An 18089-nucleotide genomic window follows, 5' to 3' on the forward strand; every position below is an offset into this window, starting at 1 on the left:
CTGCAGTTTCAGACACTCTACTGGTTTTTCTTCAAAAAAAGCAAAGCCCTTATGTGAGGAAGACTAAAATTGTACTTAAGACCAAACATGAGCATAAAATGGTTTATCTAAAAGGTTTGTAGATATTTATGCTTTATCATACTAGTGGGCTATTTTTAGTCAAACCAGCTAATTTCTTGTTTATGAAGGAAATTTCACATCTGTTCTGTTCAGTAGAGCATGCCCCGGAAGCCTGAGGGATGTAGCTGGATTCCCATATTTAATACCACACTCTCCTATTAGTTAAATAGGGAAGAGGAAGGGAAGGCAAGATGAGATACACAGTTGACTCTTGAGCAACACAGGGTTGAACGGTGTGGGTCTACTTATGCGTAGATTTTTTACAGTCCTGTAAATGTAATTTCTCTTCCTTATGGTTTTCCTGATAACATTTAATCTAGCTTACTTTATTGCAGTAATGCAGTATATGATACATGTAACATACTAAATATGTGTTCCCTACCTATCTGTTAAGGCTTCCAGTTAACAGTAGGCTATTAGTAGTTAAGTTTGGGGGGGGGGGAATCAGTAGTTATATATGGATTTTAAAATTTTTTAATTGTTATTTATTTTTGAGAGAGAGAAAGGGAGAGAGACAGAGTGAGAGCAGGGGAGAGGCAGAGAGAGAAAGACAGAGCAACTGAAGCAGGCTACAGGCCCTGGGCTGTCACCACCAAGCCTGACACGGGGCTATAACTCATGAACCGCGAGATCATGACCTGAGCAGAAGTCGGACGCTTAACTGACTGAGCCACCCAGGAGCCCCAGTTATATAAATCACACAGATTTTTAACTGTGTGAGGGTCAATGCTCCAAACCCCCACATTGTTCAGGGGCCAACTGTGTACCCCTGGAAAAGCAAATCACTGGAAACTTTTAAAAACAAAAAGGACACCAGACATATGGTATATTGTGAGTCTGTTCCCACACTGCAACCTCTCTGCTTCCTGCTTTTTCCTCTTTCCTCCTGCCCCATCCATCCCCTTCTAATGTTCAATGACTGGCTCCACAATCTGACTCTCTATAGTTGACCTTCAGAGTTTTCCTCCAATGGATTATTTTCCTGTATAAAATTTCTGTTTCTTCTTATTACTTTTCTACTACTGTTCATAATCGTCAGCCTTTCTCTGCCCAAATAAATGGTTTCTCTCTCTGCTAAGGTTTGCATGCTCCTGTAAAGACAAACACTGTATCTTTGTAATGCCATGACACCTAAAAACATGATACCAAGTGATTTGGGGAGAGGAGGGGGCAAGCCTGAAAGGCAGAGGAAGAAATCTAAGGCCTCAAATCCATGCCCTAGGCTGTGTTTTACCTGGAATTCATACCTGCAAATCATATTGTCCAAGGAATACTTCCACTTTGATGTCCCCTTAGGCACTTCAAACACAAGTGTCTTTCCCTTTAAATTCTCCATTCCCCTAAAAAAAACAATTCTCCATTCCCCACAAATCCCCCAATTCTGTGGCCCAGCCAGAAACTTGAACATCATTCTTGACTCCTCCCAATGATCACCAGGATGTTTCGATCTCAGCATTTCAATATCTCACCAATCCCCACAATTCTCAACTCCCCACCCCACCCCTTTCATTCAGGCAGCTATAATTTTTTTTTCAACGTTTATTTATTTTTGGGACAGAGAGAGACAGAGCATGAACGGGGGAGGAGCAGAGAGAGAGGGAGACACAGAATCGGAAACAGGCTCCAGGCTCCGAGCCATCAGCCCAGAGCCCGACGCGGGGCTCTAACTCACGGACCGCGAGATCGTGACCTGGCTGAAGTCAGACACTTAACCGACTGCGCCACCCAGGCGCCCCAAGGCAGCTATAATTTTTTATAGGACTATTACAAAAACTCTTAACTGGGCTCCCAAATTTTAGTTTTAGCCCTTCTGTTAACTTTATATACTGGATCCAGAATTGTCTTTTTGAAGCGTGAAACATCCACTTCCTGTCTTAAAATTATGGCCTCCTAGGTTAAAGTTTAAACTCCTCACTGAGCCTATACGATCTGGCCCCTGTGTGTCTGTGACCTTCTCTCATACTTGCTTCACATTATCAGTCCAATCAGGCTGAACTTCCTTCAGTTCCTCAAACACACCACACTCTCTTCTTGGGCCTCTGAGTCTTTATGCTTATCTTTACACGCGCGCGCACACACACACACACACACACACACACACACACACACACCACCACCTACCTTCCCCAAATGAATGCCTGGTTCTCTTCTGGAAAGCTTTGCTTTGTTCCCCAAATTTGATTTAGGTGCTCTCCTTGGTATTTTCATAAACCTTATTATATCCATCCCAAATTATGTTACCTTTACTACTGTATTTTAATGCCCTAGTCACTTTTTTGTGTTTTCCATGAAGCTGGAAGGCCAATGAGAGCAAAGACCGCACTTGTATCTTTTTTAGGTTGACATTTCCTAAAAACTATGAGCTGGCTGTTTCCAAACATTCTCAACAACTCTATGAGATGGGTACTCTTTTTAACCCTGTTTGACAGAGAAGAGCCAGAGGCATAGAGAAATTAACAATCTTAGCTGATATTACACAGCAAGTGAATTGAGTCGAGATTCTTACTCAGACAGTCTGTCTCTGGTGCCTGCAGCTTTAGCAACTATGTAAACTTCCTAGATTATTTAATGGTACATATCCAGTGCCTAGCCTAGTACCAGACATTAATAGGTGTTCAGAATCCGTGTGTTGGATTACAAATTAAAGGAAGTGGAGGCTTCCATCAAGTATTAGAGTTAGGATAGCCCAGCTAGGGAAAAATGGTATCCTGCAAGAGAGAAGGTGTCAAAAAAGCCAAGGAGAGCGATTTGGGGGGTAAGTGAGTAGAGAAAGTGATAGGTCTTTGTGGATCAGAATGGTTTGGTGAAGTTACAAAGAGACTGTAAAGAACCCTGAAGACCTAAAGGCACTAACCACTTCCAGAGTCATGACTATGGGACAATATCTACCTTCTTTTTAGTCTATTTGCTTATAGACTAAATGTTCGTGCTAACCTAGAAGTAGGGAATGATACAAGCAGCAAAGAGCAGGGCCGGGGCAGTGCCCGCCATGATGGTGGCTACTGTGTGGAACGAAAGACAATCAATGTTCAATTAAAGAACAAATTTCAGTATAATTACAAGTATGTCATGCAGACATGTTCTAAATAAGTAGATTTTATTTAATCCAGGGGAGAAGAGAAAAGTCTTCTCTTGTGGTCAATCACTCAGGCATGTGAAGAGAATGAACACATCAAGGGCAGCAAGGGCCACTGAGCAAATTTGTGAGGTACAGGGAAGTAGTCTGGGAGAATTCTTGTGCTTGTAGCAAATGGGAAGAGATACTCTCAATGACTAGATTCAATGCAATAATTAACAGTAATATGTCTTCCTCCTTCCTAATAATATTTATAATTAACTGTTGTTTTCATGACGCTTCCTTTTAGAATGCCCATTGGGTTACTGCAGAAATGGTGGGAATTGTGTAGTGGAGAAGAATGGCCCTATGTGTCGGTAAGGAACATCATCTACTTTTTCTCCTACCAGTTATTGCCATTGGCTTCCTTATTTTTTCTTGAAGCTGATACAATACATCATAATGAACATGAAGTTATTAAGGTAAACATAGTGGATAATGGCATTTTATGCATTTGTCTGTCTGAACAAGAGAAGGGAAGATATGAGTATATTTTAGAAAAAAAATTCGATTACTTAACATGATTTTATATCTTAACATTTTGTATAGGACATAGTTTTAATAGTAGCCATTACTTCTTGTTGTTAATATTTATACGAGGCTATATTTTTATATGGGTGTCATCCTATTTCAGATGAACTTAGTGTCTGTGTTTCCTGACTCCCCTTTCATTTTACATTTCATATTTCTCTTTTCTAACAACAAAGGATAAAATTAATTCATAAATAAGATCTTTTTCTAGTTTATGCAATGGATGTTTTTGAGCAGCTAAAGTTAAGGTACAGATAAGGAATATATTTGCATACTTAAGGCAAAAATAAACAAAAACAGTCCTTGTGATTTCTTTGGGGAATTATTTATATTGCATATCAAAGATTGCTTGATTTTTCCCTCACCCTTTAGGGAATTGTGCAAAACAGTTTCATAAATTCCAAAGGAAATCATGCATAGTCCATTATATTTGTGTTTATGACTTTTTAATCTAGCAGACCAATGGGCATATTGCTCTGCTTATTAGACAACTGATTGTAGGTTGATACTCAAGTCATAACAAAACACATTGCAGTATCTGGAAAAGACTGATTAATAGTTGTTTAAATACTTACATCCGTCTGAGTCAACACTCATATTTTAGGAAAAGTTGTTTATCCCTTAAAAAAGCAAAAATCTCTACCAATGAACAACAAAAATTTTTTATGAGGAGGTAAGTTCAGATACCGTCTTAACATTGTTCAAACTGAATTATTAGTGGGTTTCTGTAAGTGTTTTGTCTATTTCATTATGTAATTTGTTTTACATCTCCACAAAATTATACTTTCTCCTGTATCAGTTTCCATGGAAATTAACTTGTCACAAGCTGTATGTTGATGGAAGGACAGGATACATAGTACTAATTTCTAAATGTCTTCTGAAAGAAAGTGAGAATGATGCCATAAGTAATGTTTATTGAATGTCAGCTGAGTGGATAATGTTATTTAGTGTCAACTGTTTACAGTAAGAAAGTTTGCATTTTGGTCTCCTCTAGCCCAGATAGACAATAAAGTTCTCGACTGTAGCTAGTCTCAGCTGAGCAAGCAGAGTTTTGCATTCTTGGCAACATCCTCTTGTACTTAAATAAACTTTAAAACTTGAAATCCAGATGGTGACATCTGAAATGTGTTTCTCTCACATGAGAAAACTCTAACGTGGGGGAGAAGATTCAATGGGAGGATTAAGAGGCAAAGGGACTAGAGGCAGGAAATCGATGCAGCAAAATGTAGAAAGAAATCCACCAATCAAATATTTTAAAATCGTATTTTTGATAGTAAATAATACTTTTCAAATAGTGAAATAACTAATGACCATCACACAAACAAATGTGTGGAATTAGTGTTCTTTACAACATAGGTGTGAGAAACAACTTAAGGGTTTTTTTCATATTATATATAATATGGTAGTTTCTCCATCCAAACTCTAATAACATTAAAATTGTGAACTGCAAAAGTAACTATGTGTATATTATATTAAATTTTGGAAGATGTTCAGTAGTGTATCAGGCAAAAAAGGCAGAATCCCCGATGTTTAAATCCTACTCATTAGTATTATGGTTTATATCCACTTGAATATGGTTTTCCTTTCACAAACACACGTACACGCATAAGCATGCATTTGTTTCTTGCAGAAATGTGAATTATACTTTACACATTCACTTTGCACCTTGTTTATGGTTTTTTTTTCTCTTCATAAAATATTTTGCTGTTGCACGTGGGTACATATGGCTCTAGATCTCTCACTTACTGGCTTTGTAGTATTGGGCAAGTTTCTTAATCTAACTGTGTTTCAGTTTCTTCTTTGGCAAGTTGGAGAAAATAACAGCACCTGCCTCCTAGAGTAGTTGTGAAATTTAAAGGGGTTAATATGTGTAAGATGCTCTGTACCATGCCTGACCTACAAAAGATACTACAGGAATACTAGCCATCAGAACTATTATATAATTTTAAAAATTCTGTGTAGTATACAATGTGTAATATAGGGTGTGCCATCATTTAAAAACGTCATGAATCCTATTAATGCTTGTTTAGTTCCAATATTAAGTATTTGCTTTCACAGGTAACATCCATCCTTTGACTAATCCTTGCACAATTCTTTAAGTGTAACATATCTTGCTGAAATGCAAAATAACAATGTAAATTATTTCTAATTGCATTTAGTGTCAAATTCATTTCCAATTAAATGTCATATTCACGTCATTTGTCACACACAGGTGTTCTTTTTTGGATTTAAGGTTAAATGAGGATGGCTTTAGAATACAAAGTTTTAGAGTGAATATAGGGCATCATGGAGAGACGATGGCGTTATGTCAAACCCCTATCATTCCCACATGTGGGAATTCTAGATCTTTGTCACCCAGAGACGTAAGGCCAGAAAACTCAAGCCCACCTCTCATCTGGGACATTGTGAATATAAGAACTTCATGGTCACAAAGAGGGGGCCTATCACCAAAGCCTCTGGATTTTCTCTTTGGATCTTGGGTGCCTTGAGAAAGACCTGCAGTTTTTACCTATGATCCTGGAGAAGAGACTTTTAAAAATACCATTTGGGATGCTAGAAGTTTATAATTATCCACACTGTAGAAACTACTAGATGAATCATGGTTTTCCATTTCTTGAGGAACACCAATAATGCGGCATGTTTGAGGGCTGAAGAAGCAAACCATGAACCAAAAGAGGGAAATTATCCCTCACCTAAGGAGGCTTGATTATTACATTTTTTTGATATATCGATATGTTTGGAAAATAAACTGAGCTATGTAATATAAATTCTAAAGGATTAGAAAGATGTTACAAGGAAAGAAAAACAGAAAGAAAAAAAAAAGGAAGGTAGTTAGTGAAGGTAGGAAGAAAAATATTAAAGCTTGGGTTAATTTATAGACTTTGAAGACAACTTGTCTGCAGCCACCCTATCCCATTAGACTCTTTGCCCCTCCCTACTTGCATGCATGCTGTCTCTCTCTCTCTCTCTCTCTCTCTCTCTCTCTCTCTCTCTCTCTCTCTCAAAATAAATGCATGAACTTAAAAAAAAAAAAGAAAAGGAAAGCAATGGAGTAACTCTCCTCTTGTTAAAGCAGTATGGTACAGGCACTTGAAAGCATTTAGAGGAGCGTAGTAGAAAATCTAGAAATATATTCAAGTGCGTATGAAAAGCTAATAAATAATAACAGTGGCATCTCAAATCATTGGACAGGATGGCCTTTTTTGCAAGAAATGTTAGGGCAACAAGTTAGCTATTTAGAAAAGGTAAAATTAGAACCATACCTCACATCATACACACACAAAAATAATCTTCAGGTGGAGCAGAATGCAGGCTGAAACCACATATATACTAGAGAATACACGGTTAAATTCTCTATATTCTGAATGTAAGAAAATGATTTTTTTCAATGACTCAAGCCTAAATGCAATCAAAGGTAATATTGATACATTTGACTACATAAAAAATTTGACTAAAAAGAAATTTTTGCGTTGTAAAAAATACCATAAGCAATATCAAAAGGCAAATGCAATCTGAAAGAAAATACGTATGTCAGATATCTCAGGAAAAGGACAAATATCCCTAATACTTAAAGAGCTATTTTAAGACATGGGAAAAGACCAACCTTCATATTAAAAATTTGACAATTATTTTTGAAATACATAAAATGATGATCAAACATTTGAAAAAAATTCAACTCATAACAGCGAGGCACATTTAAATGGTACTAACACGCTTTTTTCTCACCTCTCTGACGAGTAACATATTCTGTGGGTAAGGATGTGAAAAAACAAGCATTTTGCCAGGAGAAGTGTAAATTGGTATAATTTCTATGGAGATGATTTTGGCAATATCTAAAAAAACTACATATCCATATACTTTTTGACTTAGCAATATCATTTCTAGAATTTATATTACTGGTACAGCTCCAACACTACAAGAATGTATGTCCACAGAATTACTCACTGTAGCATTTTTATAATTTCAAAATATTGGAAACAACCTAAATGCCCACGTATAGCAGAGTGAACCACATGAGGGAGTCTAACTGGAATATGGAGTGGTTAAGGAGTGCTCTGTAAGCCAGCTGAAGAAAGGTATTGCCTGGGGCAGCTTAAAGGAAAATGAAGAAATGTAGAATTGTTCCTGGAACTCTTCTGTAGTTCTTTCATTTGACTTAAATGTTAAAAATCTGGAGGGTATGTTATTGTTGACAATAATATGTCAGAACCTCTTAAGCATTTGTCATGCCTTTGGCCTTCACATAAACCTACAAGGTACATGACCATGTACTAACTGAGCAGTAAAGGAAATGAGACTTGGAAATATCTAACAAAACTATAATTTTTGGAAAAAATATTAAAAAAGTGAAATTAAGTAATTTTCTCAGATACATAAAGCAAGAAAATGATGGAGTTGAGATTCAAACCTAAGTCTTTTGCCAAAGTCTATACTCCTAGGTTATCACCCCCTGTGGCATATCACCCCCTGTGGCATGTTCTTTGGAGATTTGATGTGATGGCTCCTGATTCTATGATTGCAAGATTCTATGAGTAGAGATATGAATCAAATGCTTAAAGAAAATCTAGGGGTGCCTGGGTGGCTCAGTCAGTTAAACGTCCAACTTCAGCTCAGGTCATGATCTCACAGTTTGTGAGTTTGAGTCCTGCGTCAGGCTGTGTGCTGATAGCTCAGAGCCTGGAGCCTGCTTCAGATTCTGTCCCTCTCTCTCTGTTCCTCCCCCACTCACTCATGCGCTCGCTCGTGCTCTCTCTCTCTCTCTCTCTCTCTCTCTGTCTCAAATATAAAATAAAACATTAAAAAATTTTTAAAAATCTAGAACTAAGCTTTATTTGTACTTGGCCGTTTGCTGCTTTTTAATACACTGTGCACTTTTATTCCTCTGAGTGTTCATATTGTTCCTTTTTGCCCATTTTGCACTTTCCCACCTGGACGACCTGAAAAAATTCCAGATTCATCTATCATGTCCAAACCTCCTCTCTAGAACTTTCCCTGAGCCCACATGCTTATGACTCATATCCTGTATGCCATGTAGAGATATGAATCTAAAAACATATGTACCTGAGTTTAGGTATCAATTCCATCCACCATTTACTAATGCCATGAATTTGAATAAATTACTTAACCTTTTTCTATGGAGAAAAAGGAAAATGACTATATACTAAGGAACTAACGTTCTCTGCCACAATGGAGCTATAAATTGAAAAGGGCTTCTGTATTACTGAAATGTACAATTTGTAATTGTTTTATTTACTTAAGAACATTTTTAAAATGTTGTCTCTAAGTGGGAAGCATTAGTAATCTTTTTGCTAATTTCTTATTTAACATCATCAACATCATCTCCATAGCAACCAACAGTAGTTCTTTACGAGGTCAAAAACAGAACAAGGCGTAAACATTTAAGATCATGGCCTCTGATGTTATTTTTTCACACACAGTACTCAAGTGCTAAGGACTAACAAGTATTCATAGTAAACTTGAATGTTTTGGAAATGAAAATCATTGCAAAATTTCAAAAAGTCTATTTAAAGAGGAGGACATTTAGCTGTCTTTTGTGCAATAAGCTTGAGGGGCCATGAGAGTGTATGTTTTTCAAATCCAACACATGGAAGAAACAATTTCCTGGTTAAAAACAAATTACCAAAATTGTCCCAAGAAGAGGAGATGTTAAAATTGAGTAGATTGAGTGACATAGTAGAAATTTTAAAAGTCAAAAGTGTAGTCCCTCTCTTCCAAAAAATTTAAATGTGTATATCTATTTAGAAATCTCAAAGCATTTCTCTTAAAGCCGGGAATAAGAACAAGAAGTCTGCTAGCACTGGGATTCTTCTATTTGCTTAAGAGGCTTTAGCCAAATGAACAAGCGCAAAGAAGTAAGAGTTAAACGTATTGAAAAACAAGCAACACAAATACTGTTGCATATTCTCACAGCCTAGGAGATTCAAGTAAATTAACTGTAATACTTTTAGAATGATATATAAAAAAAAGTTCAGCAAGGTAGATGGATACATGAAAAGTATGCAAGTCTAGGTAAATTTCCTTTTTACCAGGAGGGATGATGATTGAATAAGATCATTGGAAAAGAACTCAATTCTGAAATAGCAGCAATTATTATAATATATACAGGCCTACACTTAACAGTAAATGTTGAAGACCTACATAAAGAAAAGAGAAAAGCTCAAATGAAGGATGTCCAAAGACCTGATTCCATAGATAGGAAAAAGATATGGGTGAATTTACTTTCTAGAATTAGCAATATTCAGTAGTGTACAAATGACAACCAAAGAACATTCTCAGTGTTTTAGGTTTTTGCTTGTTTTTCAAATAGACCAGTGGATTTTAATGTTCGCCTGAGAGCACAAATATAATATTTAAAGACAAAATTAAGAATTGGTATTTATTGTACTTGATAATTAAAGTTTGCTATAAAGTCATGGGTAATATATATTGAGGAGCCAGGACACAAAGACAAAGAGGATATTGCAACAGAAGAAAGCTTCTGCAAAAAGATTAATGTAGCTATGTGAAATTAGGATAAAATAGGTAGCATTTCAGGTAGATGAGAATGGGTGGGCTGGACTAATAATAATTCATATTAGGACGACTGGTTAGCCATTTATTTAAAATAGAAATTATTATTGATATTTCATGTGAGGAATTAATCCCAGACTTAATAAAGGGATGAACAGGGAAAAAATTATAAAAATTTTTAGAGAAAACACAGAATAAAGGACTCTTTTTAAATCTTGAAGCATGGAAGTCATTTTTAAGTTTACTAGCAGTCATAAAGGAAAAGATGAAGAGATTTGAAAATTGGACCACATGGATAATTCTTAAGCAGAATGAAACTGCAGTATGGTGAAAGATCACAAATTTTATTAATAACACAATAACAGGCCACAAAAATATACATAAAGTATATACTATAGATAGGGATTCATTACTGTATTAATTATTTACTTATATGTAAAGTGTTCCCTCAAAACAATAAAAATTAGGCAATAGACAGCTAGGCAAAGGTTATTCACAGAAGAAGGAATATAAATGGTCAATACATATCTGAAAAAAATTTAACCCTCATTAATAGGTAAGTACAAGGTAACCTTGAAAATCCTAGTTTTACCTAAAGTGGCAAAAAAAAAAATAAGTTTAATAATATCCACTATTTACGAGAGTGTAGAAGCCCTGGCACTTTTATACACAGATTATGGGAATATAATCTGTATATTTAGGAAGCTAAATATACAACATTTAGGTAAAGAAATTTTTAGGAAAGACAAATGGAAATACCCATTCAAGATTTTAATATTCACAGTGTTTAACTCAGCAACCTCCATCCTAGGAATCTAGCCTGCTGACATACTTACAAGAAATATGTAGGTAAATGTGTTGAAATTGGTATTTTATGGTAGTGTTTTGGAAACAAACTTCAGTGTTCAAAATAGTGTAATGGGATATGATAGAACCATTTTTTTTTAATGGAAAATAAAAATCCTGACATAGAAAAGTGTCTACATTGTTAGGTGAAAAATGCAAATTCCACAATAATACGCACTTTAAAATTCTATGGGGGAAGAAGATGAGTAAATGTGAGTGTAGAAAATGAAAAACGAGTCTAGCAGTGTGCACATCAAAGTATTAATAGTTGTAAGTGACCTCTCCAGAAGGAGATTAGCTTTGGGAGAGAGAGCAATTTCATATTTTAGTTTCTCCATTTTTATTTTAACCAATACTCCTTCTGTAACTTAGAAATGCAGTTTTTTAAAAAAGGCCTTAAACACAGTTACAGTATTAAAAAAATAATAACATCGCTTACAGTAAAAGGCAGAGCCAACTGGCTGCTTTTCACAGTGTCTCCAAGATAAATGGGCCTGTCCCTTGGTTTTTTTCCCCTGTTGTCAGAAAGTATTACACACTTTCTGCCTCGTGCAGAGCCAAACAAGCCAGACAGACTAGGAATGTGATTGAAGATGAAGCAAATAACCCCTCTCACCAAGGCTCCCTCCCTGTCTCACTCCCAAAGCTGGATCCTTGTCTCGTCACATATGCCAAAAGAGTCATGAAAATGAAAAGCACAGTAATACCTAATTTTCCCTCACTGCCCCTTTCCCAGAAAGCAAGCATTGTGACGTGTTTGTACACTTGAATTGTTTCTGGATTTTTCATGCCAGGCATACGTTTTCACAGCTGAAAACTGCATTGCTTTGACCATCTGATGTAAGTGCCTCTTGAATGACCTGTTGACTCATCCAGGGAGGGCATTCTGCAAGGACGGACATGGCCCAGATTTCGTTTACTGGTCACTGGTGACAAGGGATTTGTGATCCAGATATTTTCCAAAGTCTCTGGTATGACCTGACTGTTAAGTAGATATTTCTTTCCTCCTGGAAGAAAAGTGGTGGGTTATTTCTGGGGCAGTATCTAATGCCAAAGGACTTGCTTTAAAAGAGAGAACAAGAGATAGCTGTCTATATTATAAGGAGCAGGAACTTGAAAAACCGCCCCTAAAATAGCTGTATGGGAAAATGGTTCCTCTTCATCCACACAGTTTTCATTTGATCAGTTTTCCTAGCATGTGCACGACCACATTTTCATGGGATAGTTGATTGGAAATGGCATCTTTTCTTTCTCGGCTGTGCATGCTGTGTATGTGTGCTCTTGAATGGGAGAGTAAAGCACAGCCCAGTGGAGGTGCTCAGAGACCCAAGCCTGGAAGAATGCTGAGAAAAAGTCATTCCTCAGAACGGATTTCCCAATTTCCCAAACCAGGCTCCCTAGTGGCACGGGAACTGCGGGCCATCCAGCTCTGCCCTGATCCTACATAGCTTTTCTTCCTGCTCAGCCAGCATGAGTTTAACTATGTCAGAGTAGAATCTTTTGTGCTGTTGCTAGGTGGCTGATCTCTGCCTTACAGAAGCAAAATCTAGCAAATGAGGTAGAACTTTTTGAACCTATCCCTCTTACTAGTGAAATGTTGACAGATCTAAGTAGTTCAATGCATGTTAATTTTGAAACCCCCGTGGGACTTTTCTTACCCTCTGAAAGCCCTAGTTTATGTTCGCCATTGCCTTAATCTGCTGTTCATCTATACCTCTGAGATGTAGGGCATCTCTTTGTTTTCTTCATAGACTTAGTTTATTTTCCTTTTTTTCATGAGGAGGAAGAAGAAGGTAATGGAAACTGTTTATGTCTTCAAGTTTAAGATTAAATTATGACTATTCATGATCAGTGGCTAGATTTTATATGATCTATCCATCTATAGGTCCATATTATCCTTCTGTTTACTATGTGCTGAAAAATAAAGAATTTTGAGAGACACATATACAAAAATCGGAAAATTTAACACACAATATAGAAAAATAATTGTCTAGAGATTACAGTGGTAGTGTTGATAGAACTCGTACTTGCCTTTTCATTCTCTATGTGCAGAGGCAATAACTGAACACACAAATGCATTGTAGCAAATGCCACAAGAGCAGCAAAAAACAAAAAAAAAAACAAAACGAGAGAACACGCATTTTAGTACTGAACAAAGAGAAATGCATACCTTTTGAATTTACGGCTCCAGGATCCAGAATAAAACACATAAGATCACTTCACAGCCAATCTTTTCATTTTAGGGTTCCCACCATCTAACAGTGCTGACAACTAAAAGGGCATGCTTGCTGAACATATACATGGAGAATTCTAATTTTGGAATTAATATCTTCTAAAAATTGCCTTTTTCATTTTGTAGATAAAAAATAAAAAGCACCATTTTCTTGTTAGAGTGTCAGACTGAGAATGCGTTTAGTTTGAAAACAGATTTCAATATGGGAAATAAGGCTTTACATATATTATTCTTTTCCACTCTGTAGGAATTAAAAGCGATATTATAAGAATTTTCTCTGTAACAAGGTAAATTATAATGCATTATGTTTTCCTGTTATGCATTTTATGATGCTGAGGGAATACAAGCTATATACATAAAAAGGTGTATGTTGATAAACGGTATATGTTATATTATTTTTAGAATATATTGCTTACCAGGATAGATCACCCTAGTGCACACATATGTATTCATATTGACAAGTATTTTGCCAAGGTCCTTTGTTTTTTTTAATGGTAAAACATCACAATATATAAATCTTAGTCATTGAAAACCAGTTTATGAAATACTGTGTGGTGCAAGGAAAGGAAGAATAGGCTTGGAATTACAAGTTCTCCCTTGACTACACTTAATACTTACATAGCAGTGTCAGTCAGGGACCCACCAGAAAAGATAATTCATCCCAGATGGCTAACATAACAAAACTTTGAAGGATACTTACTTTAATGAAGGTATAGGCAAGATTGAAGTAATGACAAGGGATGTTGGGACTCCAAGAGACTGGCAGCAGTAGAAAGCCAAAATTGGAGGGCCAAGGCAGTAGATCATGGATAACCAGTTCCCAGTGAGAGCTGGAACTGTGTGTGTGTGTGTGGGGGGAAGGGGGGTGTGGGTGTGTGTGCGGGTGGTGGGGGCAGTGCTGAAGGAGGAAGGGTAGTTGGGGAAGATGCTGCACTGCCCTGGCAGAGAAGCTGAAGGAAACAGACAAAACGTACTCAAATTTTCTCTCCTTCTACCATCCAAACTCCAGCTTTTGTCCTCCATTGGCTAAACCCAAAAGAAAGGCAACAAGGAAACAGAGATAAGGATGCACCCTGAGCATTTTTCTCCCAGGCCACAGATTAAAGCATAGAAAGGGGTCTGAGGCAGCAGACGGACCTTGGCAATTCTCTGAACCTCTCTGTATGTGTATCAATTAGAAAGCCCATTCAGCTTCTAGTAAAAGATACCCGGCTATAGTGAAATTAAAACCTAAGGAAAATTATTTTGCTTATAAAAATTCTAGAGATAAGTGATTACTGGCATCATTTCACCTGTTCAAGGATGCCAAAAGCAAATCTGTGATTCTCTTGACCTTGCAGCCTAGGCCTGGTACTCTATCGTAACCCCTTCCTAGACAACTCAAAAAAAAAAAAAAAAAAGGCAGAAAGGAAAAAGGAGCTTAACCAGAATCTCACATGACAATTTCCACATATATCTCATTTTCCTAAGAAATGTACTGTGACAGATTTTTCAGTGGAAGTTTGGATTAAGAGGGAAAGATCAGTAAGAATATCAAATTATAAGAGGCTGATTTTTGGACACCTTGTGCAACACTGAGGTTATTAAAAATGTTTAGAGAGGACTTTCGAGGGAGTTGATTTATGAAGCTTTCTTGGCCATACTGAGTCCCACCCTATTCCTCAAGGAAAAGCACAGTGAGATTGGCTTCAAAGAGACCTCTCAGAGAGCACTGATATAGTTCCCTTAGTCAGAAGAGCTCATGGGACTAGTGTTTGTCATACACACGAGGTACCTAGAGGTCCTTGGTGGTGGCTATCGCCTTATAATGGCAGGCAGTGAAACAGTAGCCAGGGCATTGGAAAACAACTGTATGCCTTCCCTAGAAGTAGGTCAAAAGTGCACAAATCCTGGAGACAGAATTCTACTCAGTAATGTTACTCTGACACACAAAACAAGACAAGACAAAACAAAACAAAACAAAACAAAACAAAACAAAACAAAACATGTTTCCCCAGAGTGGTTTTGCCAGAAGATGAGGGAACCTGAAAGTAAAGGGACAAAATAGCTTTCTGAAAAATCCACAGATTCTTTAAAAGCTTGGTAGGCCCAGAGAACTGGAAGCACAGCCCAAGGAAGGATGCTTTTTACCTGCTTCCCAGACTCCAGTGCCAGATGAACCAAAGTAGTTGAGGGAGAAGGAAAATGCCAACTCAACCTGCTCCCAAATTTTGGCAACCCTCCAGCCTCCTGGCAGGCTCCTGGTAAGAGAATGGAAGAAATACAACTTTAAGTTTAGGGTTTTGATTATTACAGAAAATTGAGCATTTAAATTGCCAACATGATGATTTTATCACTTAAAGTGACCATCACCTTACTAATTTACCTAAACTGAGCAGGAGAGTCATGAGGTCTATTAGTATTTTGATGTATATGTAGATTTGAAGACTATGGAAGACAAAATGGGTTTTATTTTTACTATATTCCAAAATCCATGCTTATTTAAGATACAGGTTTAATAATTTTTCAGCTAGGAGTTTTTCAGGGTTCTTCTGGTGAGGAAGAAGGAGAAAATGGATATGGCTAGGTAGCAAGAAGTCTCTTAAATAGAACTCATCTACAAATGGAGCAGGATGAACTAGACAGCGGACCTCAAATATGACTGCACAGCTATAAAAAAATTGATGAAATAAAAAAGTAAACTATAAAAATTTACTAAGAACAGTTTGATTCCAGAGACCTGATTGCACAATGGACAACAACCTAAGAAAGGTAACCTAAAACAACTCCATGGCAAGAATCATGAGAAAAAACTCCAATGCGAGATGAGCCCCCAAAGTGAAGCTGAAAGGCAGTAAGAAAATCTAATGATAGAATACACAGTAAGCAAAATCAAATACTGGGAAATATACTCCTGGTAAAATAAAAAGAAAAATACAATTTAAAATATGTTTAAAATAGGTATGTTAAAGGTTCTCAAAAATCTAAAGAAAGGAATACAATCCATAAAATGCAAAATAAGTTTTTTAAGTAATTAGGCATCTATGATTTTTTAAAAATTGGACTAAAAAGTAGTCATGGAAATTAAAAATAAAATCTAATTCTAAGTTGAACACAGTTAAAGGGAGAATTTATAATTGTAAGGTATTTTAAAACAATTACTCAGAATATAACACAGAAAGACAAAAAGTAAACATATGAAATAATTGTTAAAATATATAAAGAAATATAAAGGACAGATTAATGAACTTTAGTAATACCACTATAATATCTTAAAACATAGAAAATAGAATATTAGAAAAGCAATATTGAAAGAATAAAGTAGCTAAGAATATTTCTGATTTAATAAAATCATGAATTCAGATTTAGCACATAAAATGCTACACACACATGTGCATGGGAAACAAAGCAAAAAACTAAAATCCACACCTTAATGTGGCATGAAAAAAGTTGTAGGATATCATGAGAAAGGGAATATTTGAAAAGTATTCAGAAGAAAATCTACATAGTACTGATGAAGTTTTAGCAAGTAAACTGATCATGGAATTCTCTCAGGAACATAGACATCAGATGATAACAGAGAACGCTAAGGGAACATAATTGTCAAACTAGAATTTTACACCTGAGTAAATTGAGATAAAAAACACTCTCCATCATAAAGAGATTAGGAATATTTACTACACATAGACTTTCCAATAAAAGAAATAATTCCTCGAGCATCTGGGTGGCTCAGCTGGTTTGAGCAACTGACTCTTGATTTTGGCTCAGGTCATGATCCCAGGGTAGTGGAATTGAGCCCTGCGTCGGGCTCTGTGCTGAGTGTGGAACCTGCTTGGGATTCTCTCTCTTGCTCCCTGTACCCCTTTCCCCAACTCACACACTCTCTCTCTAAAATAAATAAAGTGGAAAAATTATTTTGTAAAAAATAAATAATTCCTTGGGAAATACTTAAGCAAAATGAAATGTTTAGCCCAAAGTGAAAGTGAGGATGCACAAAACAGTGATGATTAAAGAAACTGGTAAAGTCTTCTATATACTTATTAACTATTAACTCTAAAAATAATAACCCATTTTTAAAATTTGTTTTAAAAAGGCAGAACTAAAATCTAGAAAGGAATAGCATGAAAAAGAGGAAAGAGTTGAGTTCAGAGTGTAGTTACATGTGCTGCAATTCCTTTTTCCTTTCAGAAGATAGACATTCCAAAATTAGAATCTGAGAAATATTATATTTACATAACATTTATAAACATATTATAAATACATTTTTTGTTTTTATTGCAGTAAAATATGTATAACATTAAATGTACATTTTACAATTTTTAAGTGTAGAGTTAGGGACTATTAAGTATATTCACACTGTTGTGCAACCATCACCACCATTCATTTCCAGAGTACTTTTTATTTTGTAATACTGAAACTCCCACTCATTAAAAAATAACTCCCCACCATACTGCCAGCCTTTGGCAACCACCTTCTACTTCGCCTCCTATAAATGTGACTACTCGAAGCACTTTATGTAAATGGAATCATATAGTATTTGTACTTCTGTGATTGTCTTATTTCACTAAGTATAATGCCTCGAGGTCCATCCTTGTCATTGCATGCATCCAAATTCCCTTCCTCTTTAAGGCTAAATAATATTCTAATACACCTACCACAATTTCATTTATCCATTCCTCCATCAGTGGACACTGCTGGTGCTTACATTTTTTGGTAGTATTGCCATGAATGTGG

General features: G+C 36.3%; 1 protein-coding gene across 1 annotated transcript in view; it reads left to right on the top strand.

Annotated features, from left to right (window-relative positions):
- MALRD1 (MAM and LDL receptor class A domain containing 1) overlaps positions 1-18089 on the top strand; it is a 768730-nt gene that overhangs the window by 631751 nt on the left and 118890 nt on the right. The window contains exon 37 of the mRNA XM_045062650.1: positions 3486-3552. Coding sequence (XP_044918585.1) covers positions 3486-3552 — 67 coding nt within the window. The remainder of the gene's footprint in view (positions 1-3485; positions 3553-18089) is intronic.

Source organism: Felis catus, chromosome B4, assembly GCF_018350175.1.
Source record: "Felis catus isolate Fca126 chromosome B4, F.catus_Fca126_mat1.0, whole genome shotgun sequence".
Classification (NCBI taxonomy): Eukaryota; Metazoa; Chordata; class Mammalia; order Carnivora; family Felidae; genus Felis; species Felis catus.